Genomic DNA, 25,550 nt, shown 5'->3' on the forward strand with positions numbered 1-25,550 from the left:
CTTAGCTTTAGAAGTGCCTCCCAGTCTCCAGGTGAAGGCCCGCTCTCTATCAAACCTAGTTTTTAGAGAGCGAGGACTGCCGATGGTTAAGCATGACACCTGGTGGATGGTAAAACATTCCCATGAATTATTCAGCATCTGTAAATATATTAATGCAGGTCTTACTTGCACAAAGCCCTTATCTTTTAGTAACGGAAATATAAAACGGTTATGGATACGATGGTAATAGTCACAAAACATCATAAGATGCAAAGAATCTTGAGTGGAGAAATGTTCACAAGATCAGGGGCCCAAGTCTTTCACCTTACACCACCGCCAACACAGAATGTAACAGGTTAAGTCTGAACCTTGTTAAAAGGAAGCAGGGATAGTGCTTTGTTATTTCAATTAAATAAGGTTCTATCAGTAAAGTCGTTTTCAGTAATATATCGGCCTCTATCTCTGCCTGCATGACAGACAGGAAGCGTTTTTTAACCCAAGACAAGTCCTGTCAGACCAGCTCATTGGGAGAGTCAAATAAGGGAGACCACCCTAACTTTTCTGCTAAGCTCTTAATATAGCCTAGCCAGGGAATGTTATTTGCTCTGTCTAAAGCTAAACAGTCTCAAGTGAATTTACTGTTCAGCTCTAATTCTGGGTTGGCCCAGATCATAATCCATCGCAGAGGTGGAGCCATTCCGATCAGATCTGGGACAAAGTCAGCCCCCAGTTCCTGATGGATAATATAAGAGGGTACTGATTGCGGAATTGAAAGCAAGTTTCTAAAAAACCTATTCTCCGCTATTTGGAGTTCTTCAGCCTCCTTATACTCTCAAATATCAGACCCATAGTAAGCGATAGCAATGCACTTGGCTCTATACATATTTACCATAGCTTGAGTAGGTTTGGCCCCTAACCTCCTTGCGAAGTCGAGGACCCCTATGGTCACTCTCGCCATGGCATTTCTTTTTGCCTTTTTTGTGGATCCCATGTGCCCCTTTCATCGAACAACACCCCTAAATAGGAAAAAGTAGTCACCCTTGTCATTTCATTTCCTTCACAAAAATTAGTTTTTGGTCTTCTAGCTCTTGGGGCCGGAATCATTGTATATGATTTAGAAAAATTAACACTTAAATCCAGTGAGGTCATGAAATCAGCAAAAGAGTTAAGTAAACACTGGAGCCCTACTGCTGTCCTCGCCATTAATACTGCGTCATCCGTGTAAAGGAACGCAGGGATTAGCCAGTCCCCTGCACGAGGGGTAACTTTACAGGCCATACAGAATGACAAATCTAAATTATTAATATATAGCTGTTGTTCATAGGGGAAAAGAACTAGTACCCTAACAATAATGTAAACAATAAGGGATCTAAAATACATCCCTGTCTGACTCCCCTTGCTATGCGTATATGCCCTTTTGATCATATCTCACCATAACAGATAGATCCCTATGCAGGTCCGACAAGAAATTGATGATATTCTGATGTACTCCTAAATTAATCAGTAATGCCCATAATTTTGATCCATTCATGTGGTCAAAAGCCGAGGATGGATCCATAAAGGCCAGGTGTAATGAAACCTTCTTGGCAGTAATATATTTCCCCGCTATCAAATGTAAATTGAGGCCCACCGTACCCCTACCCACCCTAAGCCCATATTGTAGATTGGACAATACCTTATGCTCATCTAACCAATCTGTTAATTTCTTGAGTATCACTCTTCCCATAACTTTTACTGCTGAGCCAAACAGCAATATGGGCCTATAACATTGTGGGACCTCTCTCTGACCCTTTTTAAAAACTGGGATAATAATAGATTGTGACCACAAACTCAGCAAACCATGCAAATAGGCAGCGTTAAATACGTGTGTCAGAATTTTAGACCATAATGTCACATTAAACATGTAGAGGTCGGCCAGGACACCATCCGGCCCGGGCGCTTTATTACTTGACATTAATAGAACTGCCTCACTTACTTCTTCATTGAAGACCATAGCATATTTACCATGATCCAGTATCAAGGGAGAAGAAATTCCTGCTTCAGCAAGTTTACCTTATGTTTTCAAATGAGTGACCCACTGATCTTCTGGTATGGTACAGTCAATTGGGCTGTTTCTATCACCCGAAAAAAATGGTTTATTAGCAATCTCCAAGAACCTGGCACTGTTTTTGAGGACAATAAATCATTCCAGGCTTCTTTTTTAATTTCTGCTTTGCGTGTTTCCAAGACTTTCTTATACAATTTCCTGCATGTAACTATCTGGGCTTTATCTTGAGAAACTTGCTTCAGGGCATTTAATGATTTCTTGTGGGCCTCTGCACATTTGTGGTCAAACCATCTCTCGCCACCTTCCCTGGTTTTCCTAGCAGGTTGTGTGAGTTTTTGGCCACCTGTTGACGTATCCTATAATAAGCCTTTAGGATTACATCCTCCTCATTTGTGCCTTCTAAGCAGGATCCAATATCATCCCTGGAGGTTTCTAATAAATCCTCGAAGAACTGTTCAGGGGGTATCTTATTCCATTTAAGCCTACATGCTTGATCCTTTGGCCTAACATTGACACAAATAGTACCCCCTGGAGGTTTGTATTTTCCTCAGTCCCTCATCTTAACCTTAAGTGTTTGGGGTTATGGTCACTAAATTGGGACCTCTTGACTGGGTAGGACACACAGTGATAAAAAATATAGCCAAATGTAGAATTCACACCTCTTCTATTGTAAGAGGGAATATTATCCTCACCCTTTTTAACACTCTGGTATAGTAGGTCAAAATCAGCCATGATGTCCTCTAGTAGCCCTCCTTGCTGCATCTGCTCAAAATGCAGATTTAAACAGTTCCCAGGGGCAAGATTGTCAGAAACATGGCAATCCTTCGGGCATAAGTGTACATTAAAATACCCCAAAATTATCTCTGACTACAAAGTATTTTGAAATCTCTATATGACTCTAAAACATATTTTAGACTTAACAAGTGTTCTTTCATAAACTTACACTCAAAAGAGTTATACAAATTCACAATGAGTAATTTGGGCACATTTGCAGGGGTTATTTGAACCACTAAGAAGTTGCTGAAGCCAGAATCAAGCTTACAATGGGTACCTCAATTTGTGAGGGCGATTAGGGTAAGTAAGCCCTTTAACTCTACCTGCCAGTGAGGGTCGTGTGAGTTCAAAGTAGGTCGTGAAACCATCCACCCAGAGGGAGTTATCAATTTCCCAGGTTTCTTGTGGGCCCACCACATCGTGTTCGCTTAAAATATCTACCCATCCTGTATCTTCTCTTTTATTTTTTAACCCAGCTATATTCCAGCTAAGGACATTTAAGCGTCTAACTGTGCTGGCTACCGCGTCTTTTATAGGGCGGGGTTTGCCCATTTTTAATTTGTCCTTGGTCTGTGTTAGGGGAGGGAGAGGTGGTATGAGTCAGCCATTGTTATCCAATTGGCTCAATGGAAACAATCTGTTTGTTGTTTCTATACTATTTTCAGGAGGCCCCCCTACTTGAGCCAAAGCGGATCTTAGAGGTATATGGAGGATCCAGCTAATAGAGAGAATCTATTTGTTATTTCTCTACTGAGCCCCCCACCTCACTTGAGCAGAAACTGTTCTGAGAGGATTTATGGCAGATCCAGCCTGGGCTGCTTCTCTTGGGGGGATAAAAGAAACCAAGTGGCAATGCTCCTATACCTCCAGGGCCCCGCTCCTAAAGTCCACCGAACCCACTGCAGACTAGGAAAAGAACAGAAGTAACCCTCATCAGGTCACGCTACCCTTCTCCGCTGCTTCCCACATATAGGTGCCATATGGAGGGCTCTGCGGGCTGCTTATACCAGCTACATAAAGCGCTTCTACTACTTTACGTGGAATTATGTGCAGATTCTAGAGCACATGTTAAATGTTGTGTAAAGAAAAAGATACAGGACTGGGCTTAAGGAATATTTATTTCGGGTGTGTTGCCTGCTACCCATATACATGGTTATGTAGCTCACCTAAATTAGGTGGCTTTGGAAAATTATCTGCATGACCTACCTGCAAAGATTTTTTGAAAACAGCTGTCCGTGCCATCAGTGGGGAGTGCTGAGAAATGTGTGCACTGGCACAGTAGGCCTTCCAGAGTTTGTAGGGCAAATACTAATATAACCATGCACTTATATGCCATTGTGCTCGACTTTGTATAGAACGTGGACTCTGATTTTCCGGATAGTGGACGATTTTACTATTGAGCTATACATGAAATATGTTAACATCACTGTTTATGTGAGAACCATCAAACGCCGTGTTATTACAATATGTAGATTCTTTGTTTTTTATGACGAAAAATCAAGGGGATTGTCATTTCCTCTTAATTATGTTTTCACGTTGTTCTGTAGACTTGGATTTGAAGCGGGGAAATAAACTATGCACTAAATGAAATGCTTTACGTTTATTGAGACAATATTATTGAGTCAGTGTAACTGTCTAATTTTTATATCACTGTTTTATTGTCTGTATTTCTATGGTTTGTATAAACCGCAAACAAAACATTTAGAAACTGAATCCACGTTGGTTCTCAGAATAAATCTTCTTTAAGTGTTTTTTTATGTCCGTAAATCCAGAATTTATATCATTTGTTGACAAGAAATAGGTTGCAATTGCATTAGTATAACATGTGAGCAGCAAAACTAAGAGGTTGCTTTGAACAATGTTGTATCCTGTATGACACTGCTGTGTACTAATTTAAACATGTATGTCTTTCTGTAACCAATGTATGCCCTCCAGATCTCTTTAATATTTAGTGACAAACAGTAGGCAACCCTCATACTGATAAAAAAGTTGGTTAATATGATTCAATTTTCTGCTACGTTAGCTGTAATAACACAATAGAAATCCCCTGCTCTTATTGACGTTAATCATTGGTTTAGAATTTAATCTCCGCAGTGCAGCCTGGAGAGACAATCTTCCATTCCACATGACAGCCACATAAAACCACTGTACTGAAAACTCCATAAGCGTTCACTAATTAATGTCCATTTGTGACGCTCCTTTTTCATACTCGCTTGTATTGACACGATCGTCCTATTTCTTTAGACTTTAATAGTGTGAACCTCCTTCTATGATCTAAATTCTGCAGCACCACTTTGATTAGTTAAATATCTTACCCACACCTTGTCTTAAGTTAGAAGTATCAGAAGAGCAGGACCTGACCAGTTAACATGTAGAAGATGCTTAAACAAGCATATTATTGAGCGAATTTAAACAGCGCATGTATACCCGGATGTGTCTTGAGGCTGTCTGTGATCAATGGAAAAGGATGTCTTATTTGGAAAACAGTCAGGTTTTTAGAGGCTTCATGAAAGCTAAAAGAGTGGTTGAAGATTTCAGAGATGGAGGAAGACTATTCCACTCAAGGGCAGTACATCTGATAAAGCTCCTGCCTATTCAGGACATACGCTTGTGGGAAGGAACCACCAGATTTCTGGAATGGCTAGAGCGTAGAGATCTACCTGGAGAATACCATTTAAGGTTATTCTTCAGGTAGTCAGGGCCAATTCCATGAAGTGCCTTGTATGCTAAGCAGAGCGCCTTAAAGGGTGTTATATATCCATTTTAGAGCCTATTGTCACTTGCGTTAAACAATGAGAAAGCCAGTTTCAGTCTAGTTGGACGACTGGTCCAGAGGATGCACATGGCACTTACCCAATATAACTACCTGATTCTTCTTTTCTTACTTGCTCAACCCTCCTGGATGTAGGAATAGCTGGATCTTTGTTTCCCACAGTCTTCTTGGAAATTGAGGATGAGCAGTGTGGACTTCTCGCTGAACTGGTATCCCATATAACCTACTGTTTATTGAACATCTCATCTGCAGCTAGTAATACATATTATTGTCCTAGCTGGCTTTTTGTCTATCTCACCTTGGATTTGACTGTTTGTCATGTGTTCATCTAGTCTCTTCCCATATCCTGCCATCATGCCTGTGTAATTAAGAAACTTCTAAATATCGAAGGAGGCTCTTCTATGGGGTTTCCTGTTGCAGGACTGTCTCATTCTTCTCTCAAAACTAATTTCCCCCACCAGCATCACCTATATTTTTGATTTTGCTTGGACACCTTGCTGCATATTAAATTGAAGGGAGTACTTTGAGACAATTTTAATCCAGTTTCTTCAGATCCCATCACAAATAAACCTAGATAAGAGCTGTGTTGTCCACACGGTTGAGCCAACCCAGACACAATAGGTGTCTGGGTGAGGACTCGATGATGAAGCATGCTGCTAGTCATTTCTAGTGGAGGAGAGTCCTTTTAACAAATAGGAAGGATTCCCCTCTGGTATGGTTGGGCACGAATTGAATAGCTTGAGATAACCATCTCCCCAACCAGTGGATACCCTCAATATTAATTTGGTACATTAATAAATCATCACTTGACCTGGTGCTTTGTATGTTGACCTCTTCAAAGTCAGCGTGTGACCCCACACTGACCAAAGCGCGGATAGTCTTATTGTTGAAGCCAGGAAGAGATGGATTAGATATATCTTTCTATCACTCTCTTTCAATTTTAAACTCAAGACTATAAAATCTTAGGGAGAGTCTTGGCTCATAGGTTGGTAGGTAATATGTTGTTGCTCATTCATTTCAATCAGCCTATTTGTAGTGATGTGTTGCACTATCTATGGCTGGCGCCGAGTGGGACAGAGTATCTAGAATTCAGTCCCAGAAGTGTAGTCTGGAGTGCCACTCCACTATAGTAACAGGGACAAGTTCTTCTTTCTCTCTTCTCTCCATCTTACGTTGCATTTGAGATGTAAGACTCCCTCATCAATGCATGAAAATAAATCCCTATTGAAATATGCCTGCAGAGCAGTCTCAAACCTTTTTTACTTTTCTTTTTGCTATTGTCATTTCCTTGATGCAAATGCGCGGGGTGTGTAGTCTAGCTACTCTCTTTGCACTGCTATTTCCAGTCCAGTTGATTAAAGATGTACTAAGTTTGAACCCTTTGTATATATGTTCTTTACATATCATCCCAATCCTGACCATCATTATATAACAATAGGCATTCTTTGCATCTTTCCCTTTGGATACGTCCTGTTTCTCTCCCTCTCTTGTCTTTCTCGGTCTTAATTTGAATGTTAATCTATATGCAGATGTTTTTTCATTAGTCGAGGTTCTAATGAATTCAACACTGAAAAAGCCTACCTAGTATATAGTATTGTATTCTGTAGTACTGACTTGCAGAATTATTTTTCTTGCACAAGCGATCTTGAATTGTGAAATTAAGTAAACTTCCTGTTTTTAAGACCAAATGAAACCCCTCTCCTTCAGAGCGCACTCTTTGAAGAGGTTGTAATCCTACAGGTCATGCTCTAATTTTGGTAAATTTGTGGGATTGTTTAAGAAGGACGGGCCGGTGGGCTTTCTTGAAGCCATGGAATTGCAAAATCCACAGCAATGGGGTTTTCTCAAAGATGAGTAATTACACTTGAGTTCAGTGTACTGATTTAAGTAAAGGGCTCCGTATCAAAGGCAGTCAAGACACATAAATACCTAATTCCATTTCCTCAGCTCATAATAATGGTGAATTATGGGCATGTGCCTCCCAGAGTAGTTCTAGAGAGTATCTTTTCCATCATCTTCATCAGTGGCATTACTGATGGGCTGCTAGGAAATGTGCACCTGTTCCCAAATCACACTAACACGTACAATCAACCTGTGAAGGGATTTAAGAAAATGAATTTTATTTTTAAGGTTCAGTGTGGCTAAGGCAGAGTTACAGTAGACGAAAAATGTGTCCCTTTGGAAGGAGATAGAACTTCGTTATACACACACAAAATAAACTCAGACTCATACGTTTCTTAAACGGGGAAAGCACATACTCTGAAATCACTAACTATAATACCACCAAACCCAAAAATGTAGCGTCAGAGGCTTTATTCATATAAAAATTAGGCGCATATTGTAAACATTACACTTCACATCTAAAAAACATTGGTTACTTTATAATTCATAGAGAATGCAATACATTCAAAGCACATTAAATACCAACAAACTATACTAATTGTGATAATCATATAATCAAATAAAAACAATATATCAATTTTTAATAAAAAGAAATTTTACATAAAAATGTGAGGTAAGAAAATCGATCTGCAAACGTACATACAGGCCCTTTTGTGTACGGATACCAGACAACCTATTGTGTTTGGTCTTTCTAGATTCTGGCATGCTCTTTGGATTAGGCGAAAAAATTATGTAGCTGAGTCAATGTGTTTTGGAATGCTTTGTCAGACCAGAATGTTATCCATGTGGTACTTGTGGGAACTTCGAGCACCTTATCCTGTGCCATACATATTGCTGCTTTGCACATATGCACCTTAAAACTGTTTTTAGGGGCCCTGTCACTTTGGATTTGTACAAATGTTTTTATCAATTTTTATTCTATACATATTCTATCTATATATTTCGGTGTATACCTTCCTGGGACTTTTTTTGCTGTATACTTTTTAGGATCTGTGTGATCTCAATAAAGTTGTAAGTAAGTAAGTAAACGATAGCTGCTCCTTCCGTCTCCGTTGGAGAAAGGGCCTATATATACGGGTTGCATATCAATACCCGATGTCAGCGCACACAGATGGTGCTTATATACGGCTCTTGGCCGTCACTTAGATCAACATAGATATTACAAAATGATTCATTGGTAAATTTCAGCTCAACCATGGTGCTATTGTATTTGTGTGATAATGGATTTGATGCCCAGCTGTATACCAGCAAAACGTCCGGGTCAGTAGTGTTTAGCGTATAGAGCCTAACTAGGATGTGTTCTGAATCATGCATGATTCACAACCCATCACAGGCCTTCTTCCTGAGGGTAGGGTTTGGCTTTCTTGGGACGCTATAAGTATTGTGCTGGACTCTGGAGGGGGATTCACAGTCCCAGCCTGCTTTGATCTGTGGAGGAGTGGCCGGCAGCCACCATCACCGTGGACGCACATCGCGCTATAAAGCCATCACGCAGCGCGGGACACACGCGGGCGAAGCCTAGGCCAAGGGCGGGCCTGTCTGTGGGTAGACAAGGCAGGGCCACTCCCCGAACTTCAAGCTCAGGGGTGAGTGACTCTTATTTTTTTTTGTTGTTTTTTTTTGTTACAAGTCATTATTCCTAAACATGGGGAAGGGTAAAGGTGTTGTGGCAAACTCCACCAATAAGAGGGCCCGAACCCAGAACAACATTATGTACTTAAATAACGCAGTAGGGACTCTGGCTGAAGAAATCACGCAGGAAGGTCAATTGGCTTCCCTCCCGACGCATACACATAATGACTTTCCAGCCATTGATTCTTCAACTGGAGAGACTCTGGCCCATAGCAACTCAGTTAGGCCCACGGCTGGATCACCTCTCAATAAGATAAACCTGCAGGTAACTATTACTTCAGTCCACACTAAGCCCATTGGACAGGGTGACTCGGTTGCATCAACGGCTCAAGGACTAAAGTTTTTCCTTCTATTACCCAGCTACCCCCATCGCGAAGACTTGGTAAGAGATGCAGGAAGCCTTCGGTAATGGAGGATGCTATGGCAGGTCCTGCGAGTGCAATAACCTCGGCTCTGGACACTGCCTTGAAAACCCTGCAAGTTGTTGAATCCTTGGTGACCCGTGTGATTGGACTGGATGGCGGGGCTCATAACATGGAAGGAGGGCTGGATAAAGCAGTTAGGGTGATTGAAAGCCTGGAGAGTAGATTACGCTCATTGAGCTTTCCTTCTGGTGTCTCCCCCCCAGGTGCCGGATCCTAGGTCTTACTAGGTGGCAACCTCTATAGTTCCAGTGGCCCAAACTAGTTGCCAAGCTGCCCCTTTACAGTGTGTCTCTGTGGGCATTGGGGCTTCCAATAATATGACGGTGAGGGAGAGAAATTCTCAATTTAGTTTGCTTACCGATCAGCCAAGAGTCCCCAGTGATCGTCCCAAGAATTTGAGAGCTCACTTTCTTAATAACAGGAGCAGTCCACCTCTTCCCCATCCTATTATTATTGCTGAGCCATCTCCCATGAGGAATGTCATGCAATTATCCCCAGTGTCAACCCCCTACGTTCTTGTATTGACTAACATACCTTCCGTTAGTGAGGGTACTGAAGAGAGATGCAATCATGTGAAAAATAAGGCTACCGAAATGGCTGAATTTTTCTGCCTCTTCTTTGTACTATGAAGTCATTATGGTGCGGAGGGTGGGCTGGCTCGGGGACTCTCCCAAGTACTGTGTAGGTGACTGTTGTGGTCAATTTTAGGAACCCCCGGTTAGTGGAGTATATTTTGTCTACTTTTAGGTCCAACCTGCCCACGAGGTTTGTTATTCAATTTTATCCTTTGGGCTTTTTTTTATCCCCTTCAACGCTTTAGTCTTTCTCCAGTGGTTCCAGACTGTCAGCCTCTGGATAGTGGGTGTCGTACAGTGTCACGTATAGGACAGAGGGGAGACATTCAACTTCATAACAGATTTGCACCCCTGGTGCTATTAGACGTGCAAGACTGAAACTCAATGAGCCTGGACTTACCCTTGGGAATGGATGAGGCGTGTTCCCCAAAGGAGAGGTTACTTGCAACATTGGGCTGGAATGCCGGTCATGTTTTGAATGATGAGAGAAATCCATACTGTTATCATATGACATTATCTGCCTACAAGAGACCTGGAATGTTTCTGGTGACCTGAATTTGGATGGATTTGCAGCCATTTTTAAGAATGCCGAACCTTTGCCACATAGGAGACCTAAAGGGGGGCTCGTTACCTTGGTTAAGTTGGGCTTAGGATGCGATATGAAGATGGTGGCTATTGATTGTCCCAACATTTTATGCGTGTTGCTAACCTTTAGTAATAAATATGAGATGTTAGTTATCAATGTTTACAAGTCCACTACTGCATTGGTTTCTCCCGTAACGGACATAACTAATTTTTTAGAAGGTTTTTTATTGTCCCTACTTAAACCTATTTTCACGTTAATTTTAGGTGATTTTAACTTGCACCCTTGCACATCATATGGTTTGGCAGCGGAGAAAGACAGTTTCGGCACAAGTGCATTTTAGTCATTCTAGCCAGGGGGAGTTTTTAAACACTTTATTGTCTGAGTTTAATCTTATTAACTTGTTAGCTTATGCTGAGTTCCTCTTGAATGGCTTAGTAACCACTTTTAAGGGAAGAGGCCACAGCACTACAATTGACTAAATCATAGCGTCAGACAGTTTATTTGGTTCCCTTATGGAATTTAAGACAGAATTGACTGCCCTAAGTGACCACAATCCACTGTCTGCTAATTTTAGAATTGATGCGTTAGTTGCTAAACAGGCTAGCTTGTATAGTTAGCCACTCGCACCTAAGGATGAGGGTCGTAGAATATGCTGGGCTTAGGATGCGATCAGAAGATGGTGCCTATTGATTGTCCCAACATTTCATGTGTGTTGCTAACCTTTGATAATAAATATGACATGTTAGTTATCAATGTTTACAATTCTACTACTGCATTGGTTTCTCCCGTAATGGACGTAACTCATTTTTTAGAAGGTTTTTTTATTGTCCCTACTTAAACCTGTTTCCACGTTAATTTTAGGTGATTTTAACTTGCACCCTTGCACATCATGTGGTTTGGCGGCGGAGAAAGACAGTTCATGCCCTGCTTCGGCACAAGTGCATTTAAGTCATTCTAGCCAGCGGGAGTTTTTAAATACCTTATTGTCTGACTTTAATCTCATTAAGTTGTTAACTTGAGATGCAGTCAGTTTATTTGGTTCCCTTATCTATTTTAAGACACAATAGACTGCCTGAAGTGACCACAATCCTCTGTCTTTTAAGTTTAGATTTGATGCGTTAGTTGCTAAACAGGCTAACTTGTATAGGGAGCCACTCACACCGAAGAATGAGGGTTGTAGAATAAGCTGTGCGAAGATAGTCCCTGATGATTTTTTAAAGACCTGCCTTCTAAACTTTGAGTTCTTCTTGTAGCTTGAGAGTTCTGACTGCAATATTTTTTAATTCCTTTGAATGTATTGGCAAGTTGGCCTTGACTAGACAGGGATGTGTGTCGGACAATGCGTGACCCAAATGGTCCGATAAGACGTTCAAAAACTCACAAGGCTTTCCTGATGGTCTTGCATCAGAAACCTAGGAGTATAACAGCAGCAAGGGAAGCAAGACGGGAATATGCAGCCCCATGTAAGCAAATCAAAAATATGCTTAGAAGCGAACCCTGGGAGGATTTAACAACTGCCTGCTCTCTCAGGAATAGATCAGCATTCTGGCGGGTAGTGAATCGGCCTCTTTCAATGTAGGCACCCCATCTAAGTTGGCCCTCTCTATCCCCTCCAGAGCATAGGTAAGTCATTTTCAGTCTGTCTATAATCTGGGTAGTGAATCTCCATCACCCTTCATTCCTAGGAAAAGAGAGTTTATCCTTTTTGACCTGGAGGGAGTTAGAGATGCGATCCAGGTCCTGCCTTCAGGAAAAGCCCCTGGCCCAGACAGACTACCTGGAGACCTTCATGATGCTCATGTGGATCTATGGTCTCCTGTCATCACACAGCATCTGAATGCGGCAGCCTGTAGTTCTATTCCCACCTCCTGGCAAAGGTCAGTAATTGTCCTGGTTTATAAGCAAGGGAATAGAGCCTACTCATCCTGCTAAGGCCTATTTCTTAAATTGATGCGAAGGTTAAAATAGTAGGCCACATCCTGCTAAAGCGGTTGTCAGAGTGGGCTTAAGAGCATAATATACTGAGAGACATTCATTATGGCTTTAGAGCAGGGCGAGAAAATATTTAAAAAAACTTCAACCTTCATTTATTAATTAGTAAGTATGTCACAGCTAAGAAGGGGTCCATAGATTTGGCATTCATGGACCTCAGCACGGTCTTTGACTTTGTCAATTGGTTGAAGCTCTGGGCCATTGAGCAGTCCATGGGGATTAATACTGCGCTAGTCCCTTTTTTGCACGATTTGCACTCTGAGCTTGAGGATTCTGTAAGTCTTGATTGCAATGGGGAAAGCTCTCCGCATTTTAAGTTAGCCAGGGGAGTGCATCAGGGTTGCATTTTAGCTCCCATGCTTTTTATTTTATATATCAATCAGCTTGACTCCTTCCTTCTGGATTTATGTAAGGACGTCCCGAGGGTGGCGGATAGATACATATCGGCCTTGCTCTATGCCGACAATATTGTCTTTATAGCACGTACGCCCAATGGTCTGAAGCATTTGCTAGACCGGTTTATATTATTTGTGGACAGTTTGGGCCTGAAATCCAATTTTTCAAAGTCTTTCACCATGGTTTTTGCCCCAGCCAAAACAAACTCCAAAACCTTTACCATTTCAGGCAAGCAGATTAGCTAGGTTGATAAATTCTGCTACCTGGGTTGACTGCTGGACACCAATCTGAATTGGCAATTTCTTCGCAGGCGTACTCCTTGAACAGAGTGTCATACAGCATTGAGGAGTTCTGTAGGCGACTTGGCCAGCCCCATATTTGATCAATTATTGACCTTTACAAAACTAAATGTGTTCCGACAGCGAGCTTTGGCTGTGAGGTCTGGGATTACAAGGACCACCAACCAATTCAGGTGGCGGAAAATAAATCATTTAGAAAAGTCTTGAGGATACCGTAAAGTATGCCGATTTAGATTGTGCATGAGGAATTGGGGGTTGGTTATATTACATATGTATTTTAAGTTTGCTCCTTAATTTTATGGCTGTCAGTTTGGATCAAGAAGGAACTAGAGTTTAACAGGTGGATTTTAAGTGATTGCCTTGTCTTGGACCGAGGGCTGATATACCTTGTTTAAATTATGTAAAGTGTTTATTCATTACTATAGGTAAACCGGAGTTATTCTCTGATCCATATTTAATTACCAAGAACGTTATTGCCTGGGTTAAGAAAGCATTTTGTGGTCTTGCCCTGGAAAAAAGGACAATGAAGGGCTTGCTTGAAAAGTCTTTACTACATTAGGCTATGGTCAAAATCCCCGAACCCTATTGAATTATATTTGGTGCTTGACATGCCAATTCACCATAGGCGACTCTTGACCTATTTTCGTTTGATCCTTTTTCGTTAGTTGGTAATGGGCTGGCACGAGCTTTCTGAGCCTCCATCTTGTCCTTGCGACCCTGCCGCTATATTTGATACCTTGCATGTTGTATTTACATGTCCTACTTTTTCTAACCTACGTTTAAAGTATGATCGACCGTTGTTTTTAACACAGATCTTTAGGCAATTTCGCTCTGTGTTGTTGTACATTCAATGTTTAAGTACACCGACGGTTTGTTTTTATGTCTTGTGGTTTTTATCAGGGGTTTTTCTTTCATGTGTATAAGATGCTTGATAGTTTTATCTTTATATCGAGGGCAACTGTAGGTCTGACTGTTGTACTTGTGTTTTGTTGAACATTTATGATTTGCATTATTTAAATCGTATAAAGATTATTGATTATTGTTTGTGTTGTCGAAAGGTAAAGGTCTTCAAGTTGTGATGCTTTGTTGCTCCAACCGAGTTTCAAGAAGGTGTCTCTGAATTTTAACCTGGTATTGTTGTTGAACTGAATTGCAACAGGTCAATTGGTGTGAGTATTTATTGTAAATTTCCTCTGGGTGCCAGAGCTGTCTACCTTTAGTCTGTGCTTTTTTTACTGCACCTTCTTTGTGAAACATTCTCATCCTAGCCTTTGGGCAATTCATGGAGAATGGGAGATCCTTGTTGGCTATACCTTTCTTCGGTCTTGAAAGAAGGAAATGCTCATTTAACTATGTAGCCCTGTCACTGAAGTGTAAACAATACCAGGTTGTTTCAAAATTCTCTGTCCTAAAATATTGTTCTGGAGGATAGAATAGATTCAAATGCAACTATGGAGTTACTGTGGCGGATTGGGCACTTGTACATGTTAAATGTTTGCTCCAGGCAACAATTGCCTAATGGCAACATCTTGTTTAAAAATGTTCTGTTCCTAAGATGTTCTTCAAGGATGTGCATACCTTTCTCTGGCAGATCGCACGTATGAGAATTGACATGCGGTTCCAGGCAGAAGAACTGTGCTCGGAATAGCCTTAGTAACTGGGATCTACCCAATATATTGCATGTGCAGTAGAAGTAATGCACAGCACATCTCTATTAATGACAGCATCATGTTTTTTAAAAAAAAAGTCTTCAACGCAGGATGGAAGCTCGAGGGGAGCTTTGCACTTATGGGGTTCATGGCAGCATTATGGTACCTGCTTCGTGTATGTTTGAATGCATTTGTTAAATTAATCAAGCCCTGTCCGTCATTTCTGGAAACTTGGGATTTTTTAGATCCTTTCTGGGCTGGTAAATGAAGGCATACTGTTCTACGTGTGTACGCCCACTTTATGCTTCTAAAGGATCACTCCCTTCATCAGTTGGATCTGAAAATTAATTTTATTTTAACCTGTTCTAGGCACAGTTTCTGTTAAACTTAGGATGCCGTGCAGGAATGGGTTAATGAAACTTATTACAACTGCCTCATTCCTAACATAGGACCACATGTATCAATATTAGGAATAGCAATTACCTAATTGTGATTTTCTCAGAATTGCTTTCCTAATGTGTGAAACTCCATGAGTTTCATTTAGCGATTCCTAAGGGTCGCAAATTGACCTACCTCATCAATATTAATGAGGCAGGTCGCAATTTGCGACGCATTAGGATCTGCTAAAATCACAGTGATGGTGGCCTGCTGGGGTCAGTAGACCACCATGTCTGTGATTGCTTTTAAATAAAGCAATCATTTTTTTTAAATGCAGCCCATTTTCCTTAAAGGAAAACAGGTTGCGTTTAAAAGAAAAAAATTAAAAGTTTCCTTTTCAAATTTTAAGCATAGGCAACGGTCCCACTGGACCACTGCCTGCTCTGAAAAAAAAACGTTTTCGCCACCATTCACAAAGGGGAAGGTATCGCCACCCCTACCTATTTGCGAATGGGTTACCTTCAGATTGAATTTGATGGCAAACTGCAAATGTTTTGCAGCCGGTATTTGGTCGCAAAATATTCATACATAGTGCTGCGATTCGGTATTAGGAAGGGACGCCCTAAACAGGCCCCTTCCTAATACCTGCTCGGAGACCCATTTTGCGATTCTGTAACAGGTTACTAAATCACAAAATAGAGGTTGGTACATTGGAAAAGCCTTTTCTGAGTTCACAAACGGGCAGATTCTGTGACTCGGCCTGTTGGAACGCAAAATAGCTCTATACTCCTTCAATACTTGCTACCCTTTTCAGGTCATTTTGCTTTAATATAACAACTGTTATGATACTTTTTCCAGCCATTTGACTTTTTCTCTGACCCACTTTTTGCTAGCATCAGTCACTTTAATTCTAATCCGTGACTTACCTAATTCTCAGCATTCCCTACAGGGGCTGGCTACCTCCCTAACCTATTTCAGCAGTGCACACACCTGTGTAAATAAATACACATCCGTTCTGTAGACCTATTTCACATCACTTCCATATGTAACTGAATGGCAGGATCCTGCAGCTTTTGTGCTGTTATTATCTCTAACTGGCCTTGACTGCTACAGTGAAACGCACCACTTTTTCTATTCATTCATCTAATAGTGTTAAATTATCCTTTTTCATTGGAAACGTTTTGTCTCATTAGAACGGTTGAAATCTTTTTGCCTGTTAATTTCCATGCGATGAGAGCTGGGGGCTTGTGTCCTCTTAAGTGGGAGAACGTGCTGCTGTGTTGGAGGAGGTGTGATAACAACCACTTGCTATTTCTCGAACATTCCCAGGTGGTCCACAACTGATTGTCATGTACTTTCAGAGATGAGAGGCAGCACTCTGATTTGTGAAGCTTATCTGCGTAGGGACAAGCTTCCTTGACATCCCTCTAGCGCCAAGCGCAACTCTCAAGCTTTTCCGATTAGGGTCACCCCCGAAACAATTGTATAATTTAAGGAACAAGAGAATTGACTTGTCTTTAGTTCTCCCTTGCGTCTAAGTCTAGAGAAAGGAGTTTGTGAAACTCCCTGGAAAGTCTGTGTTGTGAATTATGAGTGTGACTGGAACCTTGGAGCTTGCAAGACTTCGTTGGGTGGTGGTTACAGCATGCCTTTTTCTTAGTGTAGGGTTGTGTCAAGCAAACACTAACTTGCCAAGAGTAAAGGATCCAGAGTCTTCAGCTCCTTACTACCACTAGTTAAAATGTCATCTGGAATTTTAATCCAGCCTATCTATGTGTAATTAGTACATCATTGCTATTTGCAGTCTGCCGTTGTACAGTGTAGCTGATTAGCCTGGCGAAGGCCACTTTGGGGTAGTTGGTATTTAATATTTTATGAGTCTCTGAATATGTATTGTGTCCAGGGGCGGCTCCTCCACTAGGGCAGAGAAGCGTCACCCCACTGCTTTCTCGCAGTGCAAGAAAGGCAAAACATAAAATGGTAATCATTTTTAAGTTATTACCATTTTATGCTTGCTTTGCGAATTGAGGGTGGGCGGAGCGGCTCTAGCAGTGGAGGAGTGGTTTACCTACTCCTGAGTGGGCAAAGACTGTTTGGTCGGCCCTCTCGGGCCCCCCAAACCAGTCATGCGCACTCTGCCCTTCTCCATGCAGGCTACATTGCACCCTGTATGGAGAAGAACATGGCCACCCCATTAGCCCATTAGGCTGGGCGACGTCCCGACCAATCACAACGCTGCACTGCAGCATTGTGATTGGCTGAGGGGAGGGAACCTGGCTGCCTGCTTCCTTTCCTTTTTTTAATGTTTACTTTCACCGCATCCCCCACACCCCCTGCGACCGCTCGCGCCCAGCCCACCCCCACCTATGAGCCATGTCGGCCGCTACTGATTGTTTCCTCAGTTTAAGTTAGTGTATAAGGAACAAGTAAAAAATTATTCAAATTGCCCTGAAATGAGCCACACAGTTATGATACTGTGAGCTCCTACATTTGGCCCAAGGCCTTCTCAGGAGGTGTAAGAGAATAACTGGATTGAAACTTCTGATGCCTGGATTCTTCTTCCCAGTTCCACTACCCACATATCCTGGATTCTTGGAATCCTGGTCTTCGGGTATTCTGATTTGTTCCAAGAAGCAGCCATTCAAGAGGAGCCAGGTATGGTTCCATTACCACTATTTGGTGTTTCCAGTGGTTACAGTTTACATTTATTAATTTCCACCAGGTCTACACTCTTCAAATAAATATTATTGTTCCATAATTTGATGGTCTATCCCTAGGCTTATGTTGCACTTCACTGTTACAATTTCTTCTTTGAAGTTCAGTGTGCTAATCACTGCCGTAAGGTTTCAACCAGACTTCACTCAAATTTGGATAGATGTGTCTTCTTTAGTGGTCACTCTTGTTCTACTGGAGCTTATAAAGGCCCATCATAGGCAGACGTGCTCCTGTGACAACTCTTCCTTTTAAGATTGATATCTCATCCCCATTTCTTGCAGATGTGGTTTCAAATTGTTTTTGTAAGACACTCTCTTCTCTCTTTTTCCTTTCTTCAACTTCTTCTCTAGCAAAGCTCCACTGCATTGGATTTTGTTTCTCTCCATGATGTTGATAAATCATTTACTCTTATTGTTCTGCTTTTTCGTATTGTCTGTTGGTTGGGTGTCCTTCTGTTAGGAGGCTGCATAAAAATTGTTGTTTAAGGAGGTGCAGTAGTTTAAATATTTGATTAGTTTTACGTGTTTCTAGTAACATGGGACTGTAATATTTCAGAAAGCATATCAAAAACTTGGGTGAGGCCTGTATGTCCAGTGTGGCTAGGCAGTTTGTAAAGCCTTTCCATAATAGTCTGTTGGTGGTTTCTGCAGACTTTGAGCTACCTGCACTTGTTCGAAAGGTTACTTCTCTGGCATATTCGTGCACAAGTACATCCCCTACAAAAAGTGGTTCAAGCAAGAGCCTGAAGTTCTTGTGCCCCTAAAATCCCTTTTTACCACTGCCAAGGTTATTACACTGCTGTACAAAAGGCTCTACAACTGAGGATGCCTTAACTGGTAGTCGCAGTGCTCACTTTTCTACAAAAGGTGGTCTGATTGTGGCCAGATTGTTTCATTTGATTACCTTCAAAATACCACACAAAATTGTTTGTTCTGGTTGTTCCTGTGGTCGATCAGCATCTAGGCACTCCTTTCCAGCCAAAAGAAACAGCAGAGCATCGTGGGTGCACATTTGCTAACTGTTCTGTGATGCTTCTGAGGGTGATGCAAGACACTATCACTGACCTGTCAATCCTTAGAAAAAAAAGATTCTCCTTAGTTATGGCACAACACCTAGCTTGCGTCTACTCTTCCCATATGTTTTAACTCCTGATTCTTTAAATGATTGTAGCACATTTCAACAAAGTACTATACAACCAGTAATGAACAGTACAAAAGGACTGTGGTCCGGGTTACTTTTGTATGACAAGTAGACAGTAGTTGCTCCTTTAATAACTTAAGTCCCCATGTTAAGAGCAGGTCTTACAGATTAGCATGGCAAAGGATTCAGAAATGTGAAATCACAAAATTTAGCAGATACACACATAGTGAGACAAACAGACAAATAGAAGATGATCAAAGACGGAAACGGAACATAGGCAGAAATCAACGAACAAAAGTAAGGCGGTGCCAGCAAGTGATGACATTTTAACATAATACACAAAGAACAAATCTTACTGTGAATTTAGACAGGTAATCCACAAATTGGCTCAAATATGCAGAAGCTGAAGACTAAGTTGGAAGAGGGAACAGAAGACGAGCATAAGCATTCTAAATTAATTAAGAGAAGTAATCGCATTTTTGGGCAAGTCTGCATTTAAGGATACACAGTAATTAAATTGGGATAGAATTATTGTTGGCAGAAGAAGTTTCAGCCCAAAAAAAAAGGAGACAGAAGATTTAGGTTTAGGCATGTAAAAAAAAATTAAAGTGGCAGATTTTAACCGCGGTTGCAGTTTGTTGTACAAAGTATAGAGAGGTAGTAGTGGAAATTTCCAAGTTGCTAGCAGAGGGAGAGTAAATGAAAGCAGCAGGAGAGAAAAGAATAGGAGGTCGAGAAAAATACGAGGATGAAGCGAGAAAGAAAAAATTATGTTTGCCTAGGATTTAGTTTATGTGAGCCATTTACTAAATCTAACAGTGTCTCCCTCAACCTCCTGTAGAATGAAAAGAAGAGGGTTCTTGGGTCTTTGTTCCTATGGAACTTGCGAAGAAATAACATGATGTGTGCAACTTCTAGAGCTTAATAACTTCTAAACAAAGCCTGGAATATGATTTCTATCGGTGCTGGGGTGGAGGGATTAGCAAGAGGACTTTTGGCAATGTGGGGCACGCAAGTTCGGGTGTGTGTTTTTCGAGCTAGGTTTCTAACCTACATTTGTTTGCAAACATAATGATTTTATAGATGTGATCCCTTTACAGGTTGCAAGCATCTCCATTAGTAATAATTTCAATATTTATGTGTAATTACTCAATCCAGAATTGCTTTTTGGGTGGTACCGTCCGTTATAAGCAGCAAGAAATTGTTAAACTTAATTTTGTTTCCTTCAGGTCACATATTAAGAGTGAAGTAGCTCCTTGCCTGAATTTCGAGTAGGGAAGTCATCAGAACATCTTTCAAATACCTACTATTAAATGTTAATCTTGTGAGGTGGGAGACATGGTTATTTGCGTAAATAAAATGTATTGCATTTTGATTTTGCCATTATTATACTAAAGTAAGCAGCAGACACAACTATAAGAAAACATGTGTAAGTGCTGTGCTATTGATGACCTATCCTAGACTAGCATATGTATTGAGAAACTGTACCTAACCCTGAACTCCTCACTTTGCCAGGCTGATCTCCGTGGGCGTGTACTTACATTATAGGCAGTGGTAAAGAAAACGATATGTTTGATACTTTTATTAAAAGCGAGATGCCCATTTAGTATCATCAGTATCACATTTTCTAAATGTTGAAATATATTAACTTCACTCTCATGTTGCATCAACAGGTGATGGGCCCATAAGCAGAGAAGTTATAGGGGGAGCTTCAGCAAAATATACTGGAAACACCACAAGAGGCAAGGCTTTATCAGAAGAGTCCAACATGAAGATGCTCCACAAATCCGAGAAAGTAGTGCACTATAGTAGCCACATATGGTCTGCAATGGAAGGAGATACCTCTATGCCAGGTGACAGCGGTTTTAGGAATAATCCAGCAGATGTAAAGTTTCAGCAAAAAACCGCTAAGAAACCAAAATTGGAAAAAATTGACTTGGAGGGCAGTCTGAGTCGTGACCATCTTTTTACATGCCAGCCTAACATAGAACAAACATGGAGTCAATACTCGTCTGTTGAGTGTGAGAAAACTTCAAGTAAGAAGGGAAATATTTCTGGACAGAACGGACTGGATTATAGTTTGAAACCATATCAATGCACTGAATGTGAGAGAAGCTTTAATAAAAAGGCAAACCTTTTTGTTCACAAGAGAACGCATACAGGGGAGAGACCTTTTTGCTGTACTATATGTCAGAGAAGCTTCAGTCAGAAAGGAGTGCTCAATAGACATCATAGAACACACACTGGAGAGAGGCCTTATCAATGCATTGAGTGTGAAAAAAGATTCAGTCAAAAGGGAGATCTTATTGCACACCAAAAAAAACATTACCTTTCAGCAGATTTTAATCCCAGAGGTAAAGCTTCAACGAGGAATGTTCATATATTGCCAGGTCCTAAACCCATAATCAGACTCATTAATGAATCTGCCTACAGTTTCATTTTCCCCTCAGTAAAGAAAAACCTACAATCTTGTTCTGACTCTACAGTGATTGTGGAATCTACATCTGAGTGAAAAACAAAGCTCTAAGTGGCAAAACAATTGACTACCAGCATCAGCATTCAGTATCGATCCTGTGTATACACAGATGCACTCAATTCACCTACTTGGACGAATACGGCTACGTAAAAGAAATGGAGAGACCCGGAAGCTGAGAACTACTTTGAGAGAAGACTAAAAATTAAAGACAGTTCAGGAAACCAAAGTAGACAAATGCATGGGAATACTAAAACTAGTCATTGAAGAGCGCATTGAACAAAATAAATATAAATACTAAAAGTAAACATATTGTTTTGTCACCAACAACTTTATAAAACAAGTAATAGAATTAAGACTTGGCCAAGAAAATATGAATATTTTAATATTGGCCTCTTATCTAGCATCATTATTTCATTTTGACAGATGTATGGTGGGAGTTTCAACTACGTTTACTATTTCTTAAGGCTCAAACTATTAAAGTAATGGAGGGGGTGGCATCCCATACTGATATAGGTTGCCCTGTACCCTTTTTTTTTTTTTGTCCGATATTGCCTACGAAAATGCAGCAGTTCATAGATGCCACCAGTGGGTTAATAACTCAGCGATGAGGAAGATGAATGTATGTCAAACTTTAACACTGGCTCTTTTTGTATTGTCATGATGTTTTACACCTTAAAACTTAGTTCTTAAAATTAATAAATGGTTACCATTGCAACTATGTAGGTATGTCAGGTTATACATCACAGCTGATGCAGATAATGAAAATGAAACTTATCACAGTTCGCTAATAGCGGGGCATTATTTTATTCAATAGCATATCTGCAAACTGTAAAATTTCATTTGATAGCTGTGTAGAAAAAGATCATACATTTTGTCATAGGGTGTTTACAGATGTATGTAACAACAATAATAATTTTGTTTTTGTACAATGCAAGCTATTTATATTCTACTGTTCTGTAGCACTATAAATAAAAGGTGTTACTATTACCTAATGAAATGGTACTGATTTCAATCATGTTTCAAGAGTGAAAGGCTATGTTGAATTTGAACTAGCATTGTGCTTGGTTCACACAGATCTCAAAAGCAAGGACATGACTGGCTATGCTATTTTGCTACTTTTAGATCATCATGTATAGCTCAACATTTAACAACACAAATTTACCTGAGTCACGAGGCATCAAGCAGCCATTTTTCTAATATTATACCATCCTTAATCTTACAGGCAATGTTCTCTTTACTAGGATGTTTGCTACTGATCTACCCACCAACTGGTTTACCTAGGTCACCTTTGATAACTATTCAACCAAGGCCTGACCAGGTAACAGTCTTTTACCTTTTTGTCAATTTTTTATATTTTCTCAAACCAGTCCTATACAAAGCCAGAGGATGTGTGACTTTTGAGTAACCCGCCAGTTAATTATGCTCCACATATTTCTATTCAATGTGTCGAAAGAGCTACTACCAACTGACCCAGTACAAACATTTAATTTCGTTGGAGTATCAGATTTTCTTATCCTAGTGCACACCAAGTCAGCAATCGCATGTGAGAGACCCATAGTAAACAGAGTTAACATTTGGGGGATGCTTCTTATCTCTGTTAGCATGAGGTCAAACAATTATTCCAGTTTGTTTCTTTGTGTAAAAGCACCAACTGGTGAGGGATATCTGTTTATTCAGGGCTGTCTGTTCTCGTTGGCAACATTTGTAAATGCAATTTTTTTCCTACCCTTTTGTTGATTCGTTTTTTGTTTTTTTTGCGTTCTGCTCCCAGTGTGCAAGAGATATGTTCCCCAACATACCTATGGGATTTAAACCGTGTGGGTTATGTCACAGACATGTGCCTGACTCCAAGGCCTGCGCCAACTGCAAGTCGATGCACCCAAAGTGGATTGTGAGCAGGTGATAAAGCTCCTGGCGGCATAACAGAGGAAGGCTCTGCACAGCTCTCAGTCTCTATCCCAGGGGCTATCTGGGGGACTACTCTTGCATCCGCTCCGGCGAACGATCATCATACCGCTCCAAGTAGTTATTGTCGAAGTCAGATAAGTCAAAGAAGCTTAAGAAGTTTCCCAAGTGGCCTTCGACCTCTCCTAGTCGGCGCTGTGCTTCCTGACCCTGCTTCTGCTCTCCACCAACTGAGACGGTGGCTGGGTCAGCTAGACGCCCCCTCGAATTCCCTGGAGCGGAGCTCCCCCTGCTCTACTCTAGAGTTTTATGATGCCATACACTCCACTTTTGGGCCATCAGCTCCCTCTGGCCTGACTTCAGGGCCCAGGAAGCTGAGAGGTGCCACCGCTGGGTGTTCCCACCAGTGGGTTCACCCCTGACACCATTCTGGCTCTCTGGGTCCTCCCTAGGATCCAGACTCACACCAACACCTACACCGGTCCAAGAATCCTTGACGCCGTTTCCAGTTTCACCCACCCCACGGAAGGAGGACCCTATCATCTTCTCATAATCTGAGAGTGCTGCCTAGCTGCTGACACCGGCACTGCCTGGACTGCGTCAACCCACCCTAGACTTGCCACCCTCGGTCAGTTCCACATTCCCAGAGGGGAGTGATGATGAAGAGGGTTATGCCCCCCGAAGGGTGATCCCTACCAAGAGGAAAATTAGTATGAGGAGCTCGGCAATGCCAGTGGTCTGGAAATCCCACCAGACTCTGGCCTGGTTTCTCCTCCGGGACCTGCCATAGAGAAAGGAGCATCTTTCGCCATGGAAATGTGCAGGACAATGAAGGTCCTGGACTTACAGCTGTCCTCCATCAAGGTTGAGACCAACGTCTTGACAGAGGTGTTTCAAACTGGGGTCAGCTCTGCAATGACCCTACTCCCATTTAATGATCTCCTCACTAACGTTCTCATTTGGGCCGGGGCTACACCCTGCACAGGGGCCCCCATGCATGGAATGATTGCCCATCACCACCGCCCTGCCCCTGAGGACCCAGCCTTCCTCACCCAACATCCCTCTCCTAAGAGCTTGGTGGTGCAGGCCTCAACATCCAGATGTAACCTGAGCGCATTCCTTACAACTCACCCGGATTAGCAATTAAAAGAGTCTGGATACCTTCCGGAAGAGGCCATCAGCCTTGCATTGCGGTCGGTGAACACTGCCTGTCACTTGGGCCGATATACAAGGCCTGGGCAGTAAATTCCGTTCCGCTCGCAGAATTTGGCTAATTTTGCATTCTGCAGGGAACGCGGAATTGCCAAAAAATTTGCGATCTGCGGCTTTGCAGAATTTTTTTCTGCTTGTTTGCGCTTTCAAAATACGTGTTTGCAAGATATTTCCCCCCGAGCAAGCAAACAGGAAAAAAGCATCGCGATCGGGCAGAACATGCAATTCCACGTGTCCAAGGAACTCTGTGTGCTCGTGGAGATTTTTTACAGTTTCACAGAGCTTTGCGTAGCACGACTACACAAATTCCGCCCACCCTTACGATATACCCACATATTGTGGGACTTGGTTGCGCAGCTGCTGCCCATGCTTCTCAGAGAGGGCCGAGCCATGGTGGGCAGAACCATGGTGAACCAGGCACTGATAGATTGCCGGGACACAGCAAAGCTCACTATTCGGTGCGGACTGGACACAAGCGACTCACCGGACAGGGGCATGACCTCAACGATGGCACTCGACCTCCACGCTTGGCTGAGGTAGATTGGGTTTTCGGGGGATGCCCAGTCTTCCCTGATAAACATGCTTTTTGACTAATCTGGTGCTCAAGCTCTTTAAGGAGTGTCGAGTCACCTCCAGATTCCTAGGCCTCTCATTGGGTTCCAGACAAAAGCAACAATCTTCCTTTCTTGTGCATC

At 41.7% G+C, this 25,550-nt stretch overlaps 1 protein-coding gene across 6 annotated transcripts in view; it reads left to right on the forward strand.

Moving 5' to 3' along the window:
- The window catches only part of LOC146797829 (uncharacterized), a 282,706-nt gene extending 259,984 nt beyond the window's left edge, over positions 1–22,722 (forward strand). For all 6 annotated transcript variants that reach the window (XM_085625023.1, XM_085625024.1, XM_085625022.1 and 3 more), the window contains one exon: positions 20,936–22,722. In XM_085625023.1, the coding sequence (XP_085481149.1) occupies positions 20,936–21,774 (839 nt within the window). In that variant the 3' untranslated portion in view covers positions 21,775–22,722. The remainder of the gene's footprint in view (positions 1–20,935) is intronic.
- The last annotated feature ends 2,828 nt before the right edge of the window (positions 22,723–25,550 follow it).

This window comes from Triturus cristatus, chromosome 9 (genome assembly GCF_964204655.1).
Source record: "Triturus cristatus chromosome 9, aTriCri1.1, whole genome shotgun sequence".
NCBI lineage: Eukaryota > Metazoa > Chordata > Amphibia > Caudata > Salamandridae > Triturus > Triturus cristatus.